Below are 26,114 nucleotides of genomic sequence, written 5' to 3'. Positions count from 1 at the left end.
TAAACACCGGCATGGACCAGTTGGGCCAAATGGCCTGTTTCTGTGCTGTACATTCTATACTGGTCATGGTCACCCTGCCAATCACCGCCAGATCCGGCTAGACTATATAAAGCATTATCAGGTCCTGCCAAAACTGCTCACTATCCCAGGATCATTCTGGAATGCAAAGATAACCCCCAGCTACTATTCTCTACTGCTAACCGTCTTCTTAAACCCCTCCCCCCATCTCCACCACCAACAACAAGTGCGAGGAACTCATAGACTCTTTGGTCTCTAAGATTGAGACCATCCGATCAGCTGCCTCGGTCACTCCCCATCCTTCCCCTAGCCCACCGGCCAAACTTCCTGAGGTCCCCCCCTGCCCTAGCCCTGAACTTGCACCTTTCTCCAGTTTCTCTCTAATCTCCCCTCTTGACCTTCCACGCTCATCTTGTCCATGGAATCAACTTCCTGCTCCCTTGACCCTATTCCCACCAAACTGCGGACCACTTTACTTCCTTTTCGGACTTCCAAGTTAGCTGACATTGTTAACGGTTCTCTCTCCTCAGTTACTGTCCTCTCCTTCATCACTTCTCTCCTCAAAAAACCAACCCTTGACCCTACTGTGCTCGCAAGCTGCCGCCCCATCTCCAATCTTCCTTTCCTCTCCAAAGTTCTTGAACGTATTGTCGCCCCCAAATCCGTGACCATCTTTCCCGGAATTCTTTCAATCTGGTTTCCACTCTTGCACAGCACTGAAATGGCTCTCATCAAAGCCACAAATTGCATCCTATGTGACTGTGACAAAGGTAAACTATCCCTCCTTGTCCTTTTTGACTTGTCTGCAGCCTTTAACACGGTTGACCACTCCATCCTCCTCCAACACCTCCCCACCATCGTCCAGCTGGGTGGGACTGCACTCGCCTGATTCCATTCTTATTTATCTAATCGTAGTCAGAGAATCACCTGCAATGGCTTCTCTTCCCACCCCACATCATTACCTCTGGTGTCCCCTAAGGATCTATCCTTGGCCCCTCCTATTTCTCATCTACATGTTGCCCCTTGGCGATATCATCCGAAAACACAGAGTCAGTTTCCACATGTACGCTGATGACACTCACTCTACCTCACTACCACTTCTCTCGATCCCTGCATGGTCTTAAATTGTCAAACTGCTTGTTCGACACCCAGTACCAGATAAACAGAAATTTTCTCCAATTAAATATTGCAAAGGCTGAAGCCATTGTTTTCTGTCCCCACCACAAACTCCGTTCCCTAGCCACTGACTCCATCCCTCTCCCCAACTCCTGTCTGAGGCCGAACCAGATTGTTTGCAACCTTGGTGCCATATTTGACCCTGAAATGAGCTTTCGACCACATATCCGCAGCATAACTAAGACTGCCTATTTCCATCTCCGTAACATTGCCCGTCTCCACCCCTGCCTCAGCTCATCCACTGCTGAAACCCTAATCCATGCCTTTGTTACCTCTAGACTTGACTACTCCAATGCACTCCTAGCTGGCCTCCCACATTCTACCCTATGTAAACTAGAGGTGATCCAAAACTTTGCTGTCCGTGCCCTAACTCACACCAAGTCCCGCTTACACATCACCCCTGTGCTCGCTGACCTACATTGGTTTCCAGATAAGCAACGCCTTGATTTCAAAATTCTCATCCTTATTTTGAAATCTCTTCATGGCCTCGCCCCTCCCTATCTCCTGTAATCTCCTCCAGCCCCACAATCCCCTGCGATATCTGCACTCCTCTAATTCTGTGCTCTTAAGCATCCTTGATTTTAATCACTCCACCATTGGTGGCCGTGCCTTCTGTTGCCTGGGCCCCAAGCTCTGGAACTCCCTCCCTAAACCTCTCCGCCTCTTTACCTCTCTTTCCTCCTTCAAAACTCTCCTTAAAACCTACTTCCTTGACCAAACTTTTGACCACCTGCCCTAATTTCTTCTTGTCTGACTCTGTGTCAAATTTTTGTCTGATAGCGCTTTGGGATGTTTTACTAAGTTAAAGGCGCTATAAAAATACATGTTGTAACATTCAGAGTAATAAACGAGGGTGAAAAATAGCATGTGAGCTCCACCTGGTGGGCACCCTAAGAACAGGCACACTCGTGTTGCAATGCAGCCCACTGCAGGAAGGCTCTGATAGTGTCGTTATCACACGCGCCTGGTAACCTGAGGTCATGGGTTCAAATTCATGGGAAATTCACTTCAATAATCTGACAATTGTGGGCTGCTAGATTGGTGTAAAAACCCAAATGGTCCTTCAGGGAAGGGAACCTGCCAGCCCTACCCAATCTGGGCCCTCACGTGACTCCAGTTCCACATCATGATGTGCAGAAGACACCTAAAGTCACTGGAGATATATCACCAACGATTTCTCCACAAGATCCTATAAATCCCCTGGGAGGACAGGTGCACCAACATCAGTGTCCTTGTCCAGGTTAACATCCCCAGCATTGAAGTACTGACCACATTCGATCAGCTCCGCTGGGCAAGCCACACAGTTCGCATGCCAGACACGAGACTCCCAAAGCAAGTGCTCTATGTGGAGCTCCTTCATGGCAAACAAGCCAAAGATGGGCAGTGGAAAGAGCGTGCGGCAAACCAGTCCCACCCACCCCTTCCCCCGACGAATGTCTGCCCCAGAGTCTGTGACAGTCTGTGGTTCTCGTATTGGACTGTTCAGCCACCAAAGAACTCACTTCAGGACTGGAAGCATGTCTTCCTCGATTCCGAGGGACTGCCTATGATGATGATAAGAACATAAGAATTAGGAACAGGAGTAGGCCATCTAGTCCCTTGAGCCTGCTCCGCCATTCAAAAAGATCATGGCTGATCTGGCCGTGGACTCAACTCCACTTACCCGCCTGGTCCCCATAACCCTTATTCCCTTATTCGTTAAAAATCTATCTATCTGTGATTTGAATACATTCAATGAGCTAGCCTCAACTGCTTCCTTGGGCAGAGAATTCCACAGATTCACAACCCTCTGGGAGAAGAAATTCCTTCTCAACTCAGTTTTAAATTGGCTCCCCCGTATTTTGAGGCTGTGCCCCCTAGTTCTAGTCTCCCCAGCCAGTGGAAACAACCTCTCTGCCTCTATCTTGTCTATCATTATTTTAAATGTTTCTATAAGATCACCCCTCATCCTTCTGAACTCCAACGAGTAAAGACCCAGTCTACTCAATCTATCATCATAAGGTAACCCCCTCATCTCCGGAATCAGCCTAGTGAATCGTCTCTGTACCCGGTCCAAGGCTAGTATATCCTTCCTTAAGTAAGGTGACCAAAACTGCACACAGTACTGCAGGTGCGGCCTCACCAATACCCTGTACAGTTGCAGCAGGACCTCCCTGCTTTTGTACTCCATCCCTCTCGCAATGAAGGCCAACATTCCATTCGCCTTCCTGATTACCTGCTGCACCTGCAAACTAACTATTTGGGATTCATGCACAAGAGGGTGGTGCACGGAACAGTGCCGTGCAACAAATTTTTAAGCCGGTTCACGGACTCCCAGGCCGCCTGCAATTTCTGCGGTCTGGAAGAGTCCGTGTTCCATGTTTTTATGGAATGCACAAGGTTGCAGCCCCTGTTTTATTATTTGAAGGGGCTGCTCCTGAAATTCTGGCTGCACTTCAATCCCACTCTCCTGATCTTTGGGCACCCTGTGCGGAGGGGAGCGGGTAGGTCCGAAGGCCTCCTCGTAGGACTGTTCCTGGGCACGGCCAAGGGTGCCATCAGCCGGTCCAGGCAGCGGGCGGTCGAGGGGGTCGTTCAACCTGACTGCCTGCCTCTCTTCCGCTCTTACATCCGGTCCAGGGTGTCCTTGGAGATGGAGCACGCGGTGTCCACCGGTACGCTCGCGGCCTTCCGCGAGAGGTGGGCACCGGAGGGACTGGAGTGCATCATCACGCCCGGCAACCAAATTTTAATTTGATTTTACGTTTTAAAGTTTAATTTGTTTTAATTGCCGGTGCTTTTAGTGTCCCCCTCCCCTTTTATAGGGGGCACTGGGGAAAAATTGTGATTTTAGTGCCCAAAAAAAAAACCAAAAAAAAAAAGAAAAACACAAAAAAAAACAAAAAAAAAGGAAAAAAAAGGGCCTTGTAAATGTCTGGTGTGTCACCCAGGTAGGGTGGCACGGTTTAATGTTTTTTGTTTTTGCAGATAAACTCCAAAAAGAGTTTCATGCACAAGGACCCCCAGGTCCCTCTGCACCGCAGCATGTTGTAATTTCTCCCCATTCAAATAATATTCCCTTTTACTGTTTTTTTTTTTCCCAAGGTGGATGACCTCACATTTTCCGACATTCTATTCCATCTGCCAAACCTTAGCGCATTCGCTTAACCTATCTAAATCTCTTTGTAGCCTCTCTGTGTCCTCTACACAACCCGCTTTCCCACTAATCTTTGTGTCATCTGCAAATTTTGTTACACTACACTCTGTCCCCTCTTCCAGGTCATCGATGTATATTGTAAACAGTTGTGGTCCCAGCACCGATCCCTGTGGCACACCACTAACCACCGATTTCCAACCCGAAAAGGACCCATTTATCCCGACTCTCTGCTTTCTGTTAGCCAGCCAATTCTCGATCCATGCTAATGCATTTCCTCTGACTCCGCGTACCTTTATCTTCTGCAGTAACCTTTTGTGTGGCACCTTATCGAATGCCTTTTGGAAATCTAAATACACCACATCTAAATACACCTCTATCCACCATGCTCATTATATCCTCAAAGAATTCCAGTAAATTAGTTAAACATGATTTCCCCTTCATGAATCCATGTTGCGTCTGCTTGATTGCACTATTCCTATCTAGATGTCCCGCTATTTCTTCCTTAATGATAGCTTCAAGCATTTTCCCCACTACAGATGTTAAACTAACCGGCCTATAGTTACCTGCCTTTTGTCTGCCCCCTTTTTTAAACAGAGGTGTTACATTAGCTGCTTTCCAATCCACTGGTACCTCCCCAGAGTCCAGAGAATTTTGGTAGATTATAACGAATGCATCTGCTATAACTTTCGCCATCTCTTTTAATACCCTGGGATGCATTTCATCAGGACCAGGGGACTTGTCTACCTTCAGTCCCATTAGCCTGTCCAGCACTACCTCCCTAGTGATAGTGATTGTCTCAAGGTCCTCCCTTCCCACATTCCTGTGACCAGCAATTTTTGGCATGATTTTTGTGTCTTCTACTGTGAAGACCGAAGCAAAATAATTGTTTAAGGTCTCAGCCATTTCCACATTTTCCATTATTAAATCCCCCTTCTCATCTTCTAAGGGACCAACATTTACTTTAGTCACTCTCTTCCGTTTTATATATCGGTAAAAGCTTTTACTATCTGTTTTTATGTTTTGCGCAAGTTTACTTTTGTAATCTATCTTTCCTTTCTTTATTGCTTTCTTAGTCATTCTTTGCTGTTGTTTAAAATTTTCCCAATCTTCTAGTTTCCCACGAACCTTGGTCACCTTGTACGCATTGGTTTTTAATTTGATACTCTCCTTTATTTCCTTGGTTATCCACGGCTGGTTATCCCTTCTCTTGCCGCCCTTCTTTTTCACTGGAATATATTTTTGTTGAGCATTATGAAAGAGCTCCTTAAAAGTCCTCCACTGTTCCTCAATTGTGCCACCGTTTAGTCTGTGTTCCCAGTCTACTTTAGCTAACTCTGCCCTCATCCCACTGTATTCCCCTTTGTTTAAGCATAGTACGCTCGTTTGAGACATTACTTTCTCACCCTCAATCTGTATTACAAATTCAACCATACTGTGATCACTCATTCCGAGAGGATCTTTTACTAGGAGATCGTTTTATTATTCCTGTCTCATTACACAGGACCAAATCTAAGATAGCTTGCCCCCTTGTAGGTTCTGTAACATACTGTTCTAAGAAACAATCCCGTATGCATTCTATGAATTCCTCCTCAAGGCTACACCGTGCGATTTGATTTGACCAATCGATATGTAGGTTAAAATCCCCCATGATTACTGCCGTTCCTTTTTCAAATGCCTCTATTATTCCCTTGATTATTGTCCGCCCCACCGTGAAGTTATTACTTGGGGGCCTATAAACTACGCTCACCAGTGACTTTTTCCCCTTACTATCTCTAATCTCCACCCACAATGATTCAACATTTTGTTCATTAGAGCCAATATCGTCTCTCACAACTGCCCTGATATCATCCTTTATTAACAGAGCTACCACCTCCTTTCCCTTCTTGTCTATCCTTCCGAATTGCCAGATACCCCTGTATGTTTAATTCCCAGTCTTGGCCACCCTGCAACCACGTTTCTGTAATGGCCACCAAATCATACCCATTTGTAATGATTTGTGCCGTCAACTCATTTACTTTATTTCGAATGCTGCGTGCGTTTAGGTAGAGTGTTTTAATACTAGTTTTTAAACCATGATTTTTAGTTTTGACCCCTCCTGCAGCCCCTTTATATTCATACATATTGTCCCTTCCTATCACCTTGTGGTTTACACTTACCCCAGTGCTACTCTGCTCTGTTGTCTCCTGCCTTTTGCATTCTTCCTTGGGGTCCTGTTCATCTGCGCTCTCACCCACTCTAACTAGCTCAGAGCCCTCTCCTGGGTTCCGAATACTCCTCGCATTGAGGCACCGAGCTTTCAGGCTTGCCTTTTTATTACACTTTGAGCCTTTAGAATTTTGCTGTTCATTGGCCCTTTTTGTTTTTTGCCTTGGGTTTCTCTGCCCTCCACTTTTACTCATCTCCTTTCTGTCTTTTGCTTCTGTCTCCATTTTGTTTCCCTCTGTCTCCCTGCATTAGTTCCCTGCCATATATGTTGAACTCCTCCCCAACAGCACTAGCAAACACTCCCCCAGGACATTGATTCCGGTCCTGCCCAGGTGCAGACCGTCCGGTTTGTACTGGTCCCACCTCCCCCAGAACCGGCTCCAATGCCCTAGGAATGTGAATCTCTCCCTGCTGCACCACTGCTCAAGCCACGTATTCTTCTGCGCTATCCTGCGATTCCTACTCTGACTAGCACGTGGCACTGGTAGCAATCCCGAGATTACTACTTTTGAGGTCCTACTTTTTAATTTAGCTCCTAGCTCCTTAAATTCGTCTCGTAGGACCTCATCCCTTTTTTTACCTATATCATTGGTACCTATGTACACCACGACAACTGGCTGTTCTCCCTCCCTTTTCAGAATGTCCTGCATCCGCTCCAAGATGGGTTGGCTCTTGATGCTCTCAGGGCAACTAGGGATGAGTAGTAAACACTTAACTACTGGATTGGCATGAAATCATCTCCAGTCCAACCCTGCCTACTTCCACCTCTGCAACATCGCCCCGCCTCAGCTCATCCGCTGCTGAAACCCTCACCTGTGCCTTTGTTACCTCTAGACCAGACTATTCCACCATCTCCTGGCCGGCCTTAGATCTTCCATCCTACATAAACTGGAGCTCAGCCAAAACTCAGCTGCCTGTGTCCTAACTCGCACCAAGTCCCGCTCACCCATCACCCCTGTGCTTGCTGACCTACATTGGCTCCCGGTCCAGCAACTCCTCGATTTCAAAATTCTCATCCTGTGTTTAAATGGCCTTTTCTGTCCTTACCTCCGTAACCTCCTGCAGTCCTACAACCTCCTCAAAGTCTGACCTCTTGTGCATCTCCCCACCCCTCGCCCCACCATTGGCAGCCCTTCAGTTGCCTAGATCCCACGTTCTGGAATTCCTTCCCTAAACCCCTCTATCTCTCCACTTCCCTATCCTCCTTTCAGACTCTTCTGAAAACCCAGCTATGTCCCAGCTTTTGATTGCCCCTCCTAGAATCTCCTTGGTCTGGGCTCCCAGTTTATCCCCCTACACCTCTGTGAAGCGCTGTGGGACGTTACGGATGTTAAATATAAAGGCAGACTATTGTTGTCAAATGCAGAGCTTGAGGGATCGAGCACCAAGCTCTCGCCTACCCTCACGGTGGGTATCCTGTATAGTTCTGGGCATTGTGCCACAGGATGAGGAGGGGCAGGGGGAACATCTTGACTTTGTGGAAGAAAGAACTTGCACATATATAGCGCCTCATCATTCCCTCAGGACACTTCATGGCTAACTTTTGAAGTGAAGTCACTGTTGTTATGCAGGCAAACCTGGCCGCCAATTGCGCACAGCAAGATCCCACAAATTGGAGGGGCGGGGTGGCGGGGAACAGTTAATACTGAGGCGAACTGCAACAAATTACAGGAGGACAATAATAAACTTGCAGAATTGGTATATAATTGGCAAATGAAATTCAATAGATAAATATGAGGGATTACATTTTGGTAGGAAGAATAGGGAGATCACTTGGAAGGTGTGAGTCTAGATGGGGTAGAGGGACAAAGGGATCTCAGAGTACAAATATATCACTAAAAGTTGCGACACAGGTTGGCAAGGCCATTAAAAACAGCAAACCAAGCACTAGGATTTATTTCTGGAGGTATAAAATTGACAAGTAGGGAAGTTATGCTAAACCTGCATCGAACCTTGGTTAGACCACACTCGGAGTACAGCATACAGTTCTGGTTGCCATATTATAAAAAGGATATAGAGGCACTGGAGAGGGTGTAGGAGACTTGAGTGGAACATAAATGTCGACATGGTCTGTTTCTGTGCTGTATATCCTATGTAATCCCATGTAAATCGCAAGTGAGATAAATTACCAATTAATCTGTATTTTTTTATTTGGTGGTGTTGGTTGAGGGAAGAATGTTGGTCAGGACACACAGAGAATTCCCTGCTCTTCTACATATCAGGCCCTGTTTATGTGCACCTGAGATGGCAGGGGTCACAGCTTAAAGCAGCGAAGTTATGTTAAATTAAACAGAACCTTGGTTGGACCACACTCTGGTACTGTGCACAGTTCTGGTCTCTGTATTATAAAAAGGATATAGAGGCACTGGAGAAGGTGCAGAAAAGATTTACAAGGATGATACCAGAACTGAGAGGATGCAACTCTCAGGAAAGACTGAGCAAGCTGAGGCACTTCTTTCCACAAAAGACAAGGCTGAGGGGGTGACCTGATAGAGGCTTTAAAATTATGAAATGGTTTGATAGGGTGGATGTGGAGTAACTGTTTTGACTTGTGGGGATGTCCAAAACAAGTGAGCATAAATATAAAGACTAACAGATCAAATGAAGAATTTATTACAACTGTGGCTCAGTGGGCAGCACTCTTAGTCGGAAGGTTGTGGGTTCATAGTCCCACTCCAGGGATTTGAGCTCATAAATCTAGGCTGACACTCCAGTGCAGTGCTGAGGGAATGCTGCATTGTCTGAGGTGCTGTAATTCGGATGAGATGTTAAACTGAGGCCCCGTCTGCTCTCTCAGGTGGATGTAAAAGATCCCATGACACTATTTCGAAGATGAGCAGGGGAGTTATCCCTAGTGTCCTAGCCAATATTTATCCCTCAATCAACATAACAAAAGAATAGATTATCTGGTCATTATCACAGTGCTGTTGTGGGAACTTGCTGTGCGCAAATTGGGGGCCCCGTTTCCCACATTACAACAGTAACTACACTCCCTACACTTCATTGGCTGTAAAGCGCTTTGAGACGTCGTGAAAGGCACTATATAAATGCAAGTCTTTCTTGTACACAGAGAGTGCTGAGAATGTGGGACTCACTACCAACATCCCCTCTAATTTTGTTTGGCCCGCGTGGCTTCTTTAATAGGCTGCATGGGCCATTCAAAAGTCCATGCGCGTTTTTTCTATTTCCAGGCTGGCTGATGGAACCTGCAGAGCACTGTGTAGCTGCACAGTCGCACAGCTTAAAGGGAACATTGCTCACATGGACAGGTTGTAGCAGAGAGCATTGTTGCTTTTACAGGGAGGCTTGATGCAAACCTGAGGGAGATGGGAATAGAGGGCTACCGGGGGCTGGTTAGGTGGCTATCGTTAGAGTGGCAGGAGACTCATGTGAAGCACAGGAGACTCATGTGAAGCACAGAAAACAACACCGACCTCTTGGGCTGAATGACCTGTTTCTGTGCTGTACAATCTAAGTAATTCTAGGTCTCATTTGAAAGATACCAGCTCCAACAACGAAGCATCTCCTTCAGGGAGATTTAATAGATGTTTTGAAAAATTATGAGGAGTTTTGATAGAGTAGATTGGGAGAAACTCCACTGGCAGAGGGTCGGTAACCAGAGGACACAGCTTCAAGATAATTGACAAAAGAACCAGAGGGGGAGATGAGGAGAATTTCTTCACGCAGCGAGTGGTTATGATCTGGAATGCCCTGCCTGAAGGGGTAATGGAAGCAGATTCAATAACTTTCAAAAAGGAATTGAATAAGTACTTGAGAAGGGAAAAAAAATCAGGGCTATGGGGAACGAGCAGGGGAGTGGGACTAATTGATTAACTCTTTCAAAGAGGCACGATGGGTCAAATGGCCTCCTTTTGTGCTGTATGGCTCTACGTCTCTGTGGTTCGAGTTGAATAGGGCACCGGAGCTATGAGGAAAGCCCAAAGTTGCGGGGGATGTTTGAATTGGAAGAAGTTCAAGTTAGAGGACGATTAGAGGGAACATTCAATATTGGTTCAATATTAACACAAGCTCCTGTACAGTCAGGGATTGCAAAGGAAATGGGGGCTTATGGCAGGAGGTGGGAGGCGAGATGTTAGTTTACGTACAGCTTGTGATGTGTGCTGGGTAGCTCAGACCTCCTGGAGTCTTGCTTGATTGTGTTAGGGATCCGGGGAAGAACCTGCCAGTGTTTATCCTGAAGAGCACGGAATTTCTCTGTCTTTTGGCCACTCCGAAGAATGGAGGTTATTTCGCTGTCGGGTGGATAATTCGCATTCATGAGTTCTTTATCTGTTTGTATGTAACCCAAAATAAGATTTGCCGCTGATGGGAACTTCCACTTTAGCACACCAAGAGAGAAATGGGGACGCTAAATCACTTCCCTTAGAGCATTAAAGGGAGCGAGAGGGGCGGTAGCGGCAGTGCTCTGAGCAATGTTCCGTATAGCGCTGCCGTCTGCACAGGCTCCTTCCCTCCCTTAAATGGAAGGGCCAATGCTGGGATGACTGAGTTTTCCTGCTGTCTGTGTTGGGCCACAGCACCTGTGCTACATGCATAGCAGCCCCAAGCATTGTGGGAGAGTGCAGAGCTGAGCAATCGCAGGCCCCAAAAAAAGCAAAAATCGCCACACTGCGAAGATTTTTTAAAAGTTTGCCTTACCTGACCACCACTGCCTTTAATTATCGTTTCCCAAGCGGCCACCCGAGATGATAACGCCTCCTACAGCTATCGTTGTTGACGGCAAGCGATGCGGCAGGGGGCGGGAGCGAATATCACATCTGGGGCGGTAATGGAGCGCTGCGCACTAGATGACGTCACGATCTATGGGGCGCAAGAGAGTGAGGCGGTAAGTGTTAGCGCCAGCGCAAAACCGCCAGGGAAGTTTGTGAATGTTGATGATTCCGTCGTGCCCAGTCGGTAACCCCTTAACGCCCCATTACTGCCACCACCAGGGGCACTAATGGGGCACAAAGCAGGCCAGTTTCTCCCTCTTAGTACCACGCATTTCCAATGTTGACACTAAGTGCAGTTCCGTTATCTCCTGCTAGGTGTCACCATTGGCCCAGTTGAGGAAAGCCTCGTCCATCCAATCTCTTCACTCTCAGAAGAAGAAGAGCCGTTGCAGCTCGTACCTGGTAGCAGAGACGACAGAGGCTGGCTTGGGAGGCAGGTAGGTAGTCAATGTGTTCAGTAGTTGTGGGGCGGGGGGAGGGCGTCGGCGGAGGGGTCGGGTGGCCGACCTTACATAGAATCATAGAATTATATAAAAATTCCGGCATGGAAGGAGGCCACTCGGCCCATCATGTCCATGCCGGTCGAAAAAGAGCTATCCAGCCTAATCCCACCTTCCAGCACTAGGTCCGTAGCCCTGTGGGTTACGGCACTTTAAGGGCACATCCAAGTACTTTTTAAATGTGGTGAGTGTTTCTGCCTCTACCACTCTTTCAGGCAGTGAGTTCCAGACCCCCACCACCCTCTGGGTGAAGAATTGTTTCTTCATCTCCCCTCTAAACCTTCCACCAGTTACTTTAAATCTATGTCCCCTGGTTGTTGACCCCTCTGCTAAGGGAAATAGGTCCTTCCTATCCACTCTGTGTAGGCCCCATAATGTTATGCACCTCAATTAAATCTCCCCTCCGCCTCCTCTGTTCCAAGGAAAACAAATCCCAATCTATCCAATCTTTCCTCATGGCTAAAATTCTCCGTTTCTTGTAACCTCCTCGTAAATCTCCTCTGTACCCTCTCTAGTGCAATCACATCCTCCCTGTAATGTTTCACACTTGTTACCAAATCTCTCCATGGCCTCACCCCTCCCTATCTCCTCCAGCCTTACAACCCTCTGAGATGTCTGCACTTCTCCAATTCTGGTCTCTTGAGCATCCCCGATTTTAATTGCTTCACCATTGGTGGCTGTGCCTTCAGCTGCCAGGTGCCTAAGCTCTGGAACTCCCTCCCTAAACCTCTCTGCCTCTCTACACTCTCTCCTCCTATAAGACACTCCTTAAAACCGACCTCTGTCATCTTTCCTAATATCTCCTTATGCGGCTCGGTGTCAAATTTTGTTTGATAACGCTCCTGTGAAGCGCCTTGGGACGTTTTACTACGTTAAAGGCGTTATATAAAAACAAGTTATTGTTGCTTGATCTAATGGGAGGTCCGCCAGATGCACAAATAATGGTTTTCACTGCGTGTTACCTGAGGTGAAGTACCAATGGATCTGCAGTTGGATTCTGGCCAGGCTTGAGCACTGAGCTCCAATGACCTCTCTGCACAATGGGTCAGCCGGGGTGTCCCCTAATAGCCTTTGGTTGGCTTGATAGGGTCTGAAACCAACTGTTCGTAATACAGGAACAGGAGTAGGCCATTCAGCCCCTCGAGCCTGTTCGACATTCAGTTCAATCGTGGCTGATCTATATTTTAACTTAATTTACCCGACTTTGCTCCATATCCCTTAATACACTTATCTAACAAAAATCCAGCGATTTCAGTCTTGACAGCTTCAATTGACCCCCAGCCTCAATAGCCTTTTGAGAGAGAGAGCGAGAAAGAGTTCCAGATTTCCACGATCCTTTTGTGTGAAGAAGTGCTTTCCGATATCACACCTGAATGGCCTGGCTCTAATTGTAAGGTTATTTCCCCTTGTTCTGGACTCCCACCACCAGACGAAATTGTTTCTCTATCTCTGCCTTATCAACTCCTTTATTCATCTCAATCTTCTACATTCAAACGAATACAAGTCTAGTCTGTACAACCTGTCCTCATAATTTAGCTCTCTAAGCCTCGCAACCTTTTTACAGCTTCATTCTTGGGATGTGGGCGTCACTGGCATTTATCGCTCGTTGCCTGATGCCTTTGAGCAGGTGGTGGTGGGCGTTCTTACTGAACCGCTGCAGTCTGTGTGGTGAAGGTACTCCCACAGTGTGTCGGGTCGGACGTTACACAATCCAGGCCCAAATACGAAGGGGTTGAATTCAGCATTTTCCTGGGTAATTTCCCAGTTATGTCTGTTCGTTTTGTATATAGTTTCTGCGGTATATTTTCTTACCGTGTATCTAACTTGGAGTATAGTCAAATTCCGTACGCAAGCAGATTATCACATTGCTGTTTGTGGGATCTTGCCTCTACATAATGTTAATGTCACCCGTGGCTCAGTGGGCAGCACACTCCCCTCTGGGTCAGAAGGTTGTGGGTTCAGATCCCACTCCAGAGACTTGACCACATAAATCCAGGCTGACACTCCCAGTGCAGTGCTGAGGGAACGCTGCACTGTCAGAGGTGCCATCTTTTGGATGAGATGTTAAACCAGGGCTCTGTCTGGGATGTAAAAGATCCCATGGCACTATTTCAAAGAAGAGCAGGGGAGTTATCCCCAGTGTCTTGGACAATATTTATCCCTCAATCAACATAACCACAAAACAGATTATCTGGTCATTATCACATTGCAGTTTGTGGGAGCTTGCTGTGCACAAGTTGGCTGCTGCATTTCCCACCTTACAACAGTGACTACACTCCAAAAGTACTTCATTGGCTGTAAAGCGCTTTGAGATGTCCAATGGTCGTGAATGGCGCTATATAACTGCAAGTCTTTTTAAATAACTGGGACCTCTGCGCCCCCCCCCCTCCCCCCCACAGTTACTGAGGCTAGGCACAGGACCCTGGTAAAACCAGCACCAAGCTAACATGCTCAGCAAATCCCTTCACTTCATGAAAATGAGGATCAGCCCACTGAGCCTATTTTCCTTAATTATGTCTCCTTTAGATTCTCTCCCGAGAGCACTGACTATCCTAGGGGGCATTCCCATGGGCAAGCAGAGCCCTCGAGTACCGTATGCAAGTGCCCATTCTTTGTGAGTCCAGGCAGTGAGGATCAGCAAAGCTATTCGACTGTCCGAGGCATCGCAAGCCGAGCCCAATGCTGCTTCCAACTTTGGTTTTTGATTCATTCTCGGGATATGGGTGTTGGCGGCATTTATTGCCCTTCCCCAGTTGCCCTTGAGAAGGTGTTGGTGGGCCTTGTTCTTGAAGCACTGCTGTCTGTGGGCTGAAGATGCTCCCACAATGGTCGCATTCACGATCAGCAGGAGTTCCTGGAGAGCAATCAAGAGAGGGAACCCAAGCTTATCTTTTTTCTCCCTTGGGAAAATACCATGGAGAGGAGTGATAGGCTACCAATTACAACAACAACCTCAACAACTTGTATTTATATGGCAGCTTTAACGTAGTGAAATGTCCCAAGGTGCTTCACAGGAGTATTATGAGATAAAAAAATTTCACACTGAGCTGCATAAGTAGAAATTAGCGCAAGTGACTAAAAGCTTGGTCAAAGAGGTAGGTTTTAAGGAGCGTCTTGAAGGAGGAAAGAGAGGTGGAAAGGTTTAGGCAGGGAGTTCCAGAGTTTGGGGACTAGGCAACAGAAGACATGGCCACCAATGTTTGAGCGATTATAATCAGGGATTTTTAAGCAGGCAGAATTTACAGAGTAAAGCTCCCTCTCCAATGTCCCATCAAACACTCCCAGGGCAGGTACAGCATGGGTTAGATACAGAGTAAAGCTCCCTCTACACTGTCCCATCAAACATTCCCAGGGCAGGTACAGCATGGGTTAGATACAGAGTAAAGCTCCCTCTACACTGTCCCATCAAACACTCCCAGGGCAGGTACAGCACGGGTTAGATACAGAGTAAAGCTCCCTCGACATTGTCCCATCAAACATTCCCAGGGCAGGTACAGCACGGGTTAGATACAGAGTAAAGCTCCCTCGACATTGTCCCATCAAACATTCCCAGGGCAGGTACAGCATGGGTTAGATACAGAGTAAAGCTCCCTCTACACTGTCCCATCAAACATTCCTAGGCAGATACAGTACAGATTAGATGCAGAGTAAAGCTTCCTCTACATTGTCCCATCAAACACTCCCAAGGCAGGTACAGCACTCATAAGAAACAACAACAACTTGTATTTATATAGCGCCTTTAAAATGTCCTAAGGCGCTTCACAGGAATGTTATAAGGCAAAAATATAAATATGACACTGAGCCACAGAAGAAGAATTTATGGCAGATGACCAAAATTAGAAAAGTATGTTTCCCCCTCTCCATACCTCCAGTTTAACCCCCCCCCCCCCTCCTGGATCTTACCTGGTCTGCTTTGAGATCACCAGGTCTGTTAACTGCCACCAAGCTGGGTGTACGAAGAACCCGGCGGAGACTCCCCATCTCTGGCAACAGATAATGACACCACTCGAAGACATGCTGGGACAAGGTGGCCGAGATTGTGATCGAACCTGTGCCTCGTTATTCCATTAGTGCTCCAACGCATCGTGTCGCCTCGCCGCCATTATTGATACGTAGGGCTACATTTTTGAAATGAATAATTAAGACTGCGAGTGTTATACAGAAATGTTCCTTCAGAAAGACAACTGATGGTAATACCCCAACTTCTGTCTGAGGCGGAACCAGACGGTTCGCAACCTTGGTGTCATATTTGACCCTGAAATTAGTTTTCGACCACCTATATAACTAAGACTGCCTATTTCCACCTCCATAACATCGCCCATCTCCACTCTTGCCTCAACTCTGAAGCCATGCCTTTGTTACCTCTAGACGTGACTATTCCACGCACTCCTGGCTGGCCTCTCACATTCTGCCCCACGTAAACTAGAGGTGATCCAAAACTCGGTTGCCCGTGTCGTAACTCGCACCAAGTCCCGCTCACCCATCACCCTTTGTGCTCGCTGACCTACATTGGCTTCCGGTTAAACAACGCCTCGATTTCAAAATTCTCATCTTTATTTTCAAATCCCTCCATGGCCTCGCCCCTCCCTATCTCTGTAATCTCCACCAGCCCCACAACTTCCTGAGATGTCTGCCCTCCTGAGCATCCCTGATTATAATCGCTCAACTATTGGTGGCCGTGCCTTCTGTTGCCTGGGCCCCAAGCTCTGGAACTCCCTGCCTAAACCTCTCCGCCTCTCTACCTCTCTTTTCTCCTTCAAGACGCTCCTTAAAACCTATCTCTTTGTCACCTGCGCTAATTTCTACTTATGCTGCTCAGTGTCAAATTTTTAGCGCATAATACTGCTGTGAAGCGCGTTGGGACCCCTCACTACATTAAAGGCGCTATATAAATACAAGTTATATTTAAACAATATGGTAACAGACTTTCAATGCACACAGTTGTAGAGGATTAAAGAAAGAACTTGCATTTATATAGCATCTTTCACATCTTCAGAACGAGCCAAAGCGCTTTACAGCTAATAAAGTACTTTTGAAGTGCGGTCACTGTTGTAATGTAGGAAATGCGGCAGCCAATTTGCGCACAGCAAACTCCCACAAACATCAATGTGATAATGACCAGATAATCGTTTAGTGATGTTAGGCGAGGGATAAATATCGGTCAGGACACTGGGGATAACTCCCCTGCTCTTCTTCGAGATAGTGCTGTGGGATCTTTTACATCCACCTGAGAGAGCAGAAGGGGCCTCGGTTTAACATCTCATCCGAAAGATGGCACCTCCGACAGTGCAGCGCTCCCTCAGCACTGCACAGGGCGCATCATCCTGGATTATGTGCTCGAGTCTCTGGAGTGGAAAGCATGACCTTCATGACTCAGAGGTGAGAGTGCTACCCACTGAACCACGGCTGGCACCTTAGCAATTGGGTTTATGTTCTCTGTCTTTCTGTCAATTTCTTCGACCAGTGACGGCCATTAAGATCGCTGAGGAATTGAACAGGGGAGAGTTGCTCATCTGACAGATCCTGGCTGTGGTCCCCTTGGGATTCCACAGGCTGGGCTGAAGTGTGACAGGAAACGATGTAACTGCGCTACTGTGGGTCCGCGCCCACCATCCATGTGACAACGATTGCTGTGGGGATGGTCTATGAGCACCAGCACCTTTGTGTGTGTCCGTCTCGCAACGTTCAGCCAGGAGTATCTTCTTGGGGAAGTGCAGGTTTGCGTAGTTGTGTCATGATGTGAATGCTCTTTACTTTCATTGTTGACAGTGATCCCAAGCCTTCTGGCCGCAGGCCAACGAGATCTCTCAGCGTGGAAGACATAGGATCACCCAATCACCCAAGGGTGATTGGTCAGGTGACTCAGACATTCGCTGATGCCAGCTTCATGCTTGAACTGACCAGACCGGCCCATGGACCTTTTGGGTTCTTCATCTCCAGATCTTGTGGCGGTGAGTATGGATCTGGAGTTTAGTCTCGGTCAAGGATCTAAAGGTTTATTTCATAAGAATAGGAGCAGGAGTAGGCCATTCGGCTCCTCGAGTCTGCTCCGCTATTCAATGAGATCATGGCTGATCGACCTCAACTCAATTTTCCTGCATTGTCCCCATATCCCTTGATTTCCTTAATATCCAAAATCTATTGATCCCTGCCTTGAATATACTCAAAGACTGAGCCTCCACAGCCCTCTGGGGTAGAGAATTCCAAAGATTCACCACTCTCCCCTCATCTCAGTCCTAAATGGCCGACCCTTTATTCTGAGACTGTGACCCCTGGTTCTGGACTCCCCACCCAGAGGAAATATCCTCCCTGCATCTATCCTGTCAAGCCTTGTAAGAATTTTATATGTTTCAATGAGATCCCTCTCTTCTAAACTCTAGAGAATATAAGCCTAGTCTACTCAATCTCTCCTCATAGAACAATCCCCTCATCGCAGGAATCAGTCTGGTGAACCTTTGTTGCACTCCCTCAATGGCAAGAATATCCTTCCAGTAAGGAGACCAAAACTGTACACAATACTCCAGGTCTGGTCTCACCAGGGCCCTATATAATTGCAGTAAGACATCTTTACTCTTATACTCAAATCCTCTTGTACTTTTACATAAATATTGCATCCAGACAGGTAGAGATGCAGGTGTTTTTCTGTTAAAGTAATATCAAATTGTTTAATAAACCTTGCTCTTTGTCTTCCCCCTCAAAAAATAATGCAATGCAGTATGATTAATCATAATTCATACATTGTAAATAATTTTAAAATTATCTGGTTATAACTGATGTTCAAATTTCATGCTTCTGGTATTAGCTATAAAAGATGATCCACACCTCAGTGTCCTTTACATTTCTGTAATCTCTATACACCAATCGGTATTTTACCAAGTGTCCAATATATTATCACTAATTTGTAAAAGTGATTTCAGTTTTAAGCTCTCTCTATCTCTATCTCTGCTTAAAGCAAGTGGGTCCATGTTGGGCTGCTGTTTATATGAGCACTGCCTTGTTACTTCAGTAAATTAAATGTGTCAAATTTTAAACCAACTGCATGACCCCCATCAAACACATTTCCTGTAACAACAAAAAGTGGTACACTTGAAACTCCATATGTCACATTCACTTATCTGAGATTCTGATTTTGCCATAAATAATAATTTAAAATGTATATCAGATTTTACTCTCGTCATCCTTTGAATTTCTTTTAGAAATGGGTCTGCAAGGAACAGCAGAACTCTGCACTGTGAACTTGTAAACATTCTAGTATTTGAAAACTGACTTCCCGCCTTAATAGCTTAAATGTTTTCATTTGGCTCTCACCAAACTTGGTAAAGGAACTTATCTTCATTTTTGTTTCCTTTTGTTATTAGGTGACCTGGAAACTGTTCCTAGCTGTGTTTTTATACATTTATTAATACCGACTTGTTAACTCTATGAGATAAAGAGCATACAGTTTTAATCAAGCTTTAGACACTGAATTTGTTTAAATAAATAAGCGTTGGAGAAGCATTTATCCTTATATGATTGACAGCTTAACCCTATAAACAAGCCCAATTTGCACTTTTTTAATTGCAGGCCGGTGTACAGCTCTCATTTTAAAACTAACAGCAGTATATTCACAAAATGAACTGTAAAGCATGTTTTATGTTAGCACCATGGCTCTGCTGGTTTATATGCCTTTTTATGCTTTCCTGTACTTAGGATATAATGGGCTGAATTTTAGGGTTTTTGAGCGAACACTGTGCCGATATGTGAAAATTACCATTTTCGCTGCGCAATCGATTTTAGGCCGAACTTTCAGCCTTTTGGGGGTGCATCGCAAAGGAAGGCATTGCACAATTCACAGCGCAAAGCGCAAGTTTCGGCAACTTTAGTGAGGAGTCGTTTGCTCTGTGCCAGAGGCCTTGGGAGGGGGGGAATAAACATTTTAAGAAAGGAGGGAGAGAGAAAACGGGGAATTATAGACTGGTTAGCCTGACATTAGTCGAGGAGAAAATGTTGAAATCAATTATTAAAGATGAAATAGCAATGCATTTGGAAAGCAGTGACAGGATCGGTCCAAGTCAGCCTGGATTTATGAAAGGGAAATCATGCTTGACAAATCTTCTAGAATTTTTTGAGGATGTAACTAGTAGAGTGGACAAGGGAGAACCAGTGGATGTGATGTATTTGGACTTTCAAAAGGCTTTTGACAAGGTCCCACACAAGAGATTGGTGTGCAAAATTAAAGCACATGGTATTGGGGGTAATGTATTGATGTGGATAGAGAACTGGTTGGCAGACAGGAAGCAGAGAGTTGGGATAAATGGGTCCTTTTCAGAATGGCAGGCAGTGACTAGTGGGGTGCCGCAGGGCTCAGTACAATATACATCAATGATTTAGATGAAGAAATTGAGAGTAATATCTCCAAGTTTGCAGATGACACTAAACTGGGTGACGGTATGAACTGTGAGAAGGATGCTAAGAGGCTGCAAGGTGACTTGGACAGGTTAGGTGAGTGGGAAAATGCATGGCAGATGCAATATAATGTGGATAAATGTGAGGTTGTCCACTTTGGTGGCAAAAACACAAGGCAGAATATTATCTGAATGGCGGCAGATTAGGAAAAGTGGAGATGCAACGAGACCTGAGTGTCATGGTCCATCAATCATTGAATGTTGGCATGCAGGTGCAGCAGGCGGTGAAGAAGGCAAATGGCATGTTGGCCTTCATAGCTAGGGGATTTGAGCATAGGAGCAGGGAAGTCTTGCTGCAGCTGTAAAGGGCCTTGGTGGGGGCTCACCTGGGATATTGTGTTCAGTTTTGGTCTTCTAATCTGAGGAAGGACGTTCTTGCTATTGAGGCAGTGCAACAAAGGTTCACCAGACTGATTCACGGGATGGCAGGACTGACATATGAGGAGAGACTGGATCGACTGTATTCACTGGAGTTTAGAAGAATGAGAGGAGATCCCATAGAAACATATAAAATTCTGACGGGACTGGACAGGTTAGATGCAGGAAGAATGTTCACGATGTTGGGGGAGTCCAGAACCAGGGGACATAGTCTAAGGATAAGGGGTAAGCCATTTAGGACCGAGATTAGGAGAAACTTCTTTACTCAGAGAGTTGTTAACCTGTGGAATTCTCTTCCGCAGAGAGTTGTTGATGCCAGTTCGTTAGATATATTCAGGAGGGAGTTGGATATGGCCCTTACAGCTAAAGGGATCAAGGGGTATGGAGAGAAAGCAGAAAAGGGGTACTGAGGTGAATGATCAGCCATGATCTTATTGAATGGTGGTGCAGGCTTGAAGGGCCGAATGGCCTACTCCTGCACCTATTTTCTATGTTTCTATGTTTTCACTTTACTCCACCGTTACAGGACAGCTGTAAGAATGAACGACCCGGAGCTTCCTTGGAGCTGATCCCGTTCGGCCACTGTAACCTCACTCATCGGAAGTGTGGCGGAAATCCCGTACAGGAGCAGGCCATTCAGCCCCTCGAGCCCGGTCCGTCGTTCAGTTAGAACATGCATAAACAAGGTTTCTATGTGGATCTGAGGGAGAAAGCACTTCGGAAATTCTGTGATGATGTTTCCCCACCCTTCCACAGTTCCAGTTATTTTATGTCTTCTCTCTCAGATCCCCTTGTAACAGACACCATTCCCAGCCTGGAGAAGGCCTTCCTCCCAGAATCCCTCAGCTCTCTGGCCCATGGTCTGATTTCTGCCTTCTCATCCACCCCACTTTCGGTGGGAATGGCCTCCATTGACTTACCTTGCTGACATCAGGGTCTTGGTTTGAGGGGAATGCAGGTCTGATATCCACGCTCTGACACTTGTTGAAGTGGGCATGTCAGAATGCCAAGCTATGAGCCTCATTGTGCCCTGACACGCTTGCCTATTCTGCCTTTAAAGAAGGACCTTTAAGTGTCAGATCTACATTCTAAAGTTGTGCAGAATCCAGGCCCATGGTTTTCAACTATAACACACTTAACATGCAGCCTTACCCTTGGGCTAACTGGCGTAGTTCTGTCAAGCACTGGTCTATTTTCAGTTGATTGGGCATAAGCAGTCAGTTATAAACAGCAAAAGAAAGAAAAAACTTGTATTTATATCGCGCCTTTCACAACCTCAAGACATTCCAAAGTGCTTTGCAGCCAATGAAGTACTTTTGAAGTGTAGTCACTATCGTAATGTAGGAAACACGGCATCAAATTTGCACAATGCAAGCTCCCACAAACAGCAATGTGATAATGAGCAGATCATCTGTCTTGGTGCTGTTGGTTGAGGGATAAATATAGACCAAGACACCAGGGAGAACTCACCTGCTATTCATCGAATAGTGCCCTGTGATCTTGTACGTCCACCTGAGCGGGCAGACGAGGCCTCGGTTTAACATCTCATAAATTTAATACAATAATTGGATATATACACCATTATGAAAACAGGCTTGATGTTCTTCGACCTTGGCGGAAATTATTCCTTGTATTTAAAATTCTCCTAATGTTTCAATTGCTCACGTGTCCTATTGAAGTGGAAAACCTGATACTTCATCTCAGCTCAGGGACATGGTGCCGCCTGCAGTGGTGCACAGAGTTACACTGGCATTGGACTTTGTGTTCGAATATGTGGCCCTTGAAAGAGGAGACATGGAGTACAGGCCAGGGGCCTGGTGGGAGGGAAGAAACATGAGGGGTCCAAAGCATCTCGCCAGATCTTTGTGAGGCCTGTTGCTACACAGGAACATAGAAACAGAAGCAGGCCTTTCAACCCCTCGAGCCTGCTCTGCCATTCATTGAGATCATGGCTGATCTGTGATCTAACTCCATATACCCGCTTTTGACCCATATCCCTTTGGTTAAAAAATATCTATCAATCCCCGATTTACATAGAAACATAGAAAATAGGTGCAGGAGTAGGCCATTCGGCACCTCGAGTCTGCACCACCATTCAATATGATCATGGCTGATTATTCACCTCAGTACCCCTTTCCCGCTTTCTCTCCATACCCCTTGATCCCTTTAGCCATAAGGGCCACATCCAACTCCATCTTGAATATATCCAATGAACTGGCATCAACGACTCTCTGTGGCAGGGAATTCCACAGATTAACAACTCTGAGTGAAGAAGTTTCTCCTCATCTCAGTCCTAAATGGCCTACCCCTTATTCTAAGACTGTGTCCCCTGGTTCTGGACTTCCCCAACATTAGAATTAACAATTGATCCAGCATCAATTGCTGTTTGCGGAAGAGAGTTCCAAACTTCTACCACCCTTTGTGTGTAGAAGTGTTTCCTAATTTCACTCCTGAAAGGTCCAGCTCAAATTTTTAGACTATACCCCCTTGTCCTAGAATCCCCAACCAGCAGAAATAGTTTCTCTCTGTCAACCCTCTCTGTTCCCCTTAATATCCTAAAAACTTCAATCAGATCACTCATTAACTTTCTAAACTCTAGGAAATACAACCCTAATTTGTGTAATCCCTCCTCATAACTTCACCCTTGAATTCCAGGTATCATTCTGGTAAACCTATGCTGCGCTCCCTCCAGGCCCAATATATCCTTCCTAAGGTGTGATGCCCAGAACTGCTCTCAATACCAGGTGTGGTCTAACCAGGGCTTTGTATAGCTGCAGCATAACTTCTGCCCCCTTGTATTTTAGTCCTCTAGATATAAAGGCCAGCATTCCATTAGCCTTTCTGATTATTTTCTGTATCTGTTCATGACATTTTAATGATCTATGTACATGAACCCCCAAGTCTCTTTGACCCTCCACTGTTTCTAGCGTTTTACCATTTAGAAAGTTCCCTGTTCTATCCTTTTCAGGTCGAAAGTGGATGATCTCACATTTGCTTACATTGAAATTCATTTACATAAGAAATAGGAGCAGGAGTTGGTCATTTTACCCCTCGAGCCTGCTCCACCATTCAATAAGATCATGGCTGATCTGATCTTGGCCTCAACTCCACTTCCCTGCCCACTCCCCATAACCCTTGACTCCCTTTATCGCTCAAAAATCTTGTCTATCTCCAACTTAAGTATATTCAATGACTCAGCCTCCACAAATCTCTGGGGTAGAGAATTCCAAAGATTCATGACCCTCGGAGAGAAGAAATTCCTCCTCATTTCCCTTTTAAATGGGCGACCCCTTATTCTGAAACTATGACCCCTAGTTCTAGGTTCCCCCACGAGGGGAAACATCCTCTCTGTACTCACCTTGTCAATCCCCCTCAGAACCTTATACGTTTCAATAAGATCACATCTCATTCTTCTAAACTACAATGAGTATAGGCCCAACCTGCTCAATCTTTCTTCATAAGACAACCCCTTCATCTCAGGAATCAACCTCGTGAACTTTCTCTGAACTGCCTCCAATGCAAATATATCCCTCGTTAAATACGGAGACCAAAACTGTATGCAGTGCTCCAGATGTGGAATAGGCAATAACTGCCAGCAATGCCCAAATCCAAAGAATACAGATATATATGTCTAAATAATACTGCACTTATATATCTCATGTCGAAACATCTCAAAGCGCTCAACATAATCAATTTTCTTTTAAGAAAAGTTACCGTGGTTACAGAGGCAAATATGGCAAGAGCAACACCCCCAGACTATAGTGAGGTGAACAACCAGTTGATCTAGTTTGTTGTTGGTTGAGGGCTGAATGTTGGCACTGGGTGATCTCCCTGCTCTCCCCCCAGTAGTATTGTGAGATTACTTGTGTTCCCCAGATAAGCCAATGGACGATACATGCTCCTGGCGATGCCTATGTTGAGTTTGTTGTACCCAATCAGCAGTAATACCCATTTGAAACCTTTTTCTTCGTTTTCCCCATCTTCCACGCACCATATACACTCTACCCCATCATGGACTCTAACCACTCATTTAATCTCCTCCCACACACCATGTACATTACCCTATCATGGACTCTACCCACCCATTTAATCTCCTCCTGCACACCCTGTACACTCTACCCTGTCATATACTGGGTGACCAAGATTATTTATCTGCCTTTACATCCAAAGCCATTCATTATTGACCAGTTGTCTCCCTCGGTGTGAAATTGTAATATGCCCAGTAACTCGGGAACCATATTCTATTTAGTATTAGCAGTCTGTACTTATCCTTATAGCCCTTAAAATCTGCTCCCAAACAGATTTTTGCCACGGTCTTATGGAATTGATCTCGTAGTTCATTCCCATCATTAATCTCCATTACAGACACGTGTATCAAACTTCACCCACTGCAGGTCTCATCGAGACACAGATTGACAAACGAACCTTGATTGTGGCGTCTTTACGAAGTTAACTCGTATATTTTTTTCTCCTACCTTTAGGTATATTTATTCATCAAATGGCGGATAGGAATGCTGAGAAACTGTACTCTGGATTGCTGGAACTAGGGGATGAAATTTTGGAGGTCAATGGGGAGCTTGTGGAAGGTCTCAGCTTCAATGAGGTCAACAGCCTGATGGTACAGGACAGCAAGGTGTCCATTAGGGTCAAAAGACATAATGGAACCGCACGTCAACAAGAACATGAACAGTAATGGCCATTGGGCCATGGATTGGGTTCACAGGCACTGCCAGCTGTTCATTCAAAGTACTTTGTGTTTACAATACGCAGGCACACAAGGGTAAAACGTTCCTCGAACCAGACTGGGCATTGTGGTGCTTCTAGATCCAATATTTATGTGCATTAATTCTCCTGCCCAGGACATGGACACAGGACAGTCACAGTTGCCAATCTGGGTGGCCTATCAAAACCTAGGACCCTGAGTGGCATCAAAACTGAGCATCCTGGTCACGTATGACTTTGTTAACCATCCTCCACCTGTGACTCAATGGCAGTGGTACAGAGTTGTAAAACCTTCATTCGCGCAGGTAACTGAAGAACTCCTGACCTCTGATTGTCTGGAACCCTCCTCAATGTCTGATTGGACAGACAGTTCTGTGTTGGTTCTCAGTACTGAAAACCTCCCTCTAATTCCGTTTGCCCAGTCAGACAAACCCTTTTATTTACCAAGCCAACTTTCTGTTACTCCGTGCCATAACAGATTGGCACTTGGAGGACGCATAGACGATTGCCTTGGGGAATTCCATTGGGCACAGCATGGATCAGGATTGTAATTTCTTCACAAAGTGCGTGAAACTAACTACAAAATTAATTGGGGATTTTAAACCCAGACCAAAGCATAGGGTTCCCACATGTCGGTAAGAGACATCGAGTCATTGACAAACCATCACTTTGCCATCCATTTGAAAATGATGATAAAATCGGAGTTCCTTACACACTCGCCTTTAGACTTTGCTCCCTGACACCAACAGCAGCTACAATTGGAGCGGTTTCATTCACGAAACTGCCTCACCCTGTGTTTCCT

At 45.8% G+C, this 26,114-nt stretch overlaps 1 protein-coding gene across 1 annotated transcript in view; it reads left to right on the top strand.

Annotated features, from left to right (window-relative positions):
• The window catches only part of kiaa1614 (KIAA1614 ortholog), a 71,718-nt gene extending 46,051 nt beyond the window's left edge, over positions 1-25,667 (top strand). Inside the window, exons 7-9 of the mRNA XM_070888269.1 lie at positions 11,584-11,705; positions 17,538-17,719; positions 25,072-25,667. Coding sequence (XP_070744370.1) covers positions 11,584-11,705; positions 17,538-17,719; positions 25,072-25,283 — 516 coding nt within the window. The 3' untranslated portion in view covers positions 25,284-25,667. The remainder of the gene's footprint in view (positions 1-11,583; positions 11,706-17,537; positions 17,720-25,071) is intronic.
• The last annotated feature ends 447 nt before the right edge of the window (positions 25,668-26,114 follow it).

The sequence above is a fragment of the Pristiophorus japonicus genome, chromosome 8 (genome assembly GCF_044704955.1).
Source record: "Pristiophorus japonicus isolate sPriJap1 chromosome 8, sPriJap1.hap1, whole genome shotgun sequence".
NCBI classification, from domain to species: domain Eukaryota; kingdom Metazoa; phylum Chordata; class Chondrichthyes; family Pristiophoridae; genus Pristiophorus; species Pristiophorus japonicus.
Note: the sequence above shows the minus strand (reverse complement) of the source record. Positions and strands in the feature narration are given on the sequence as shown.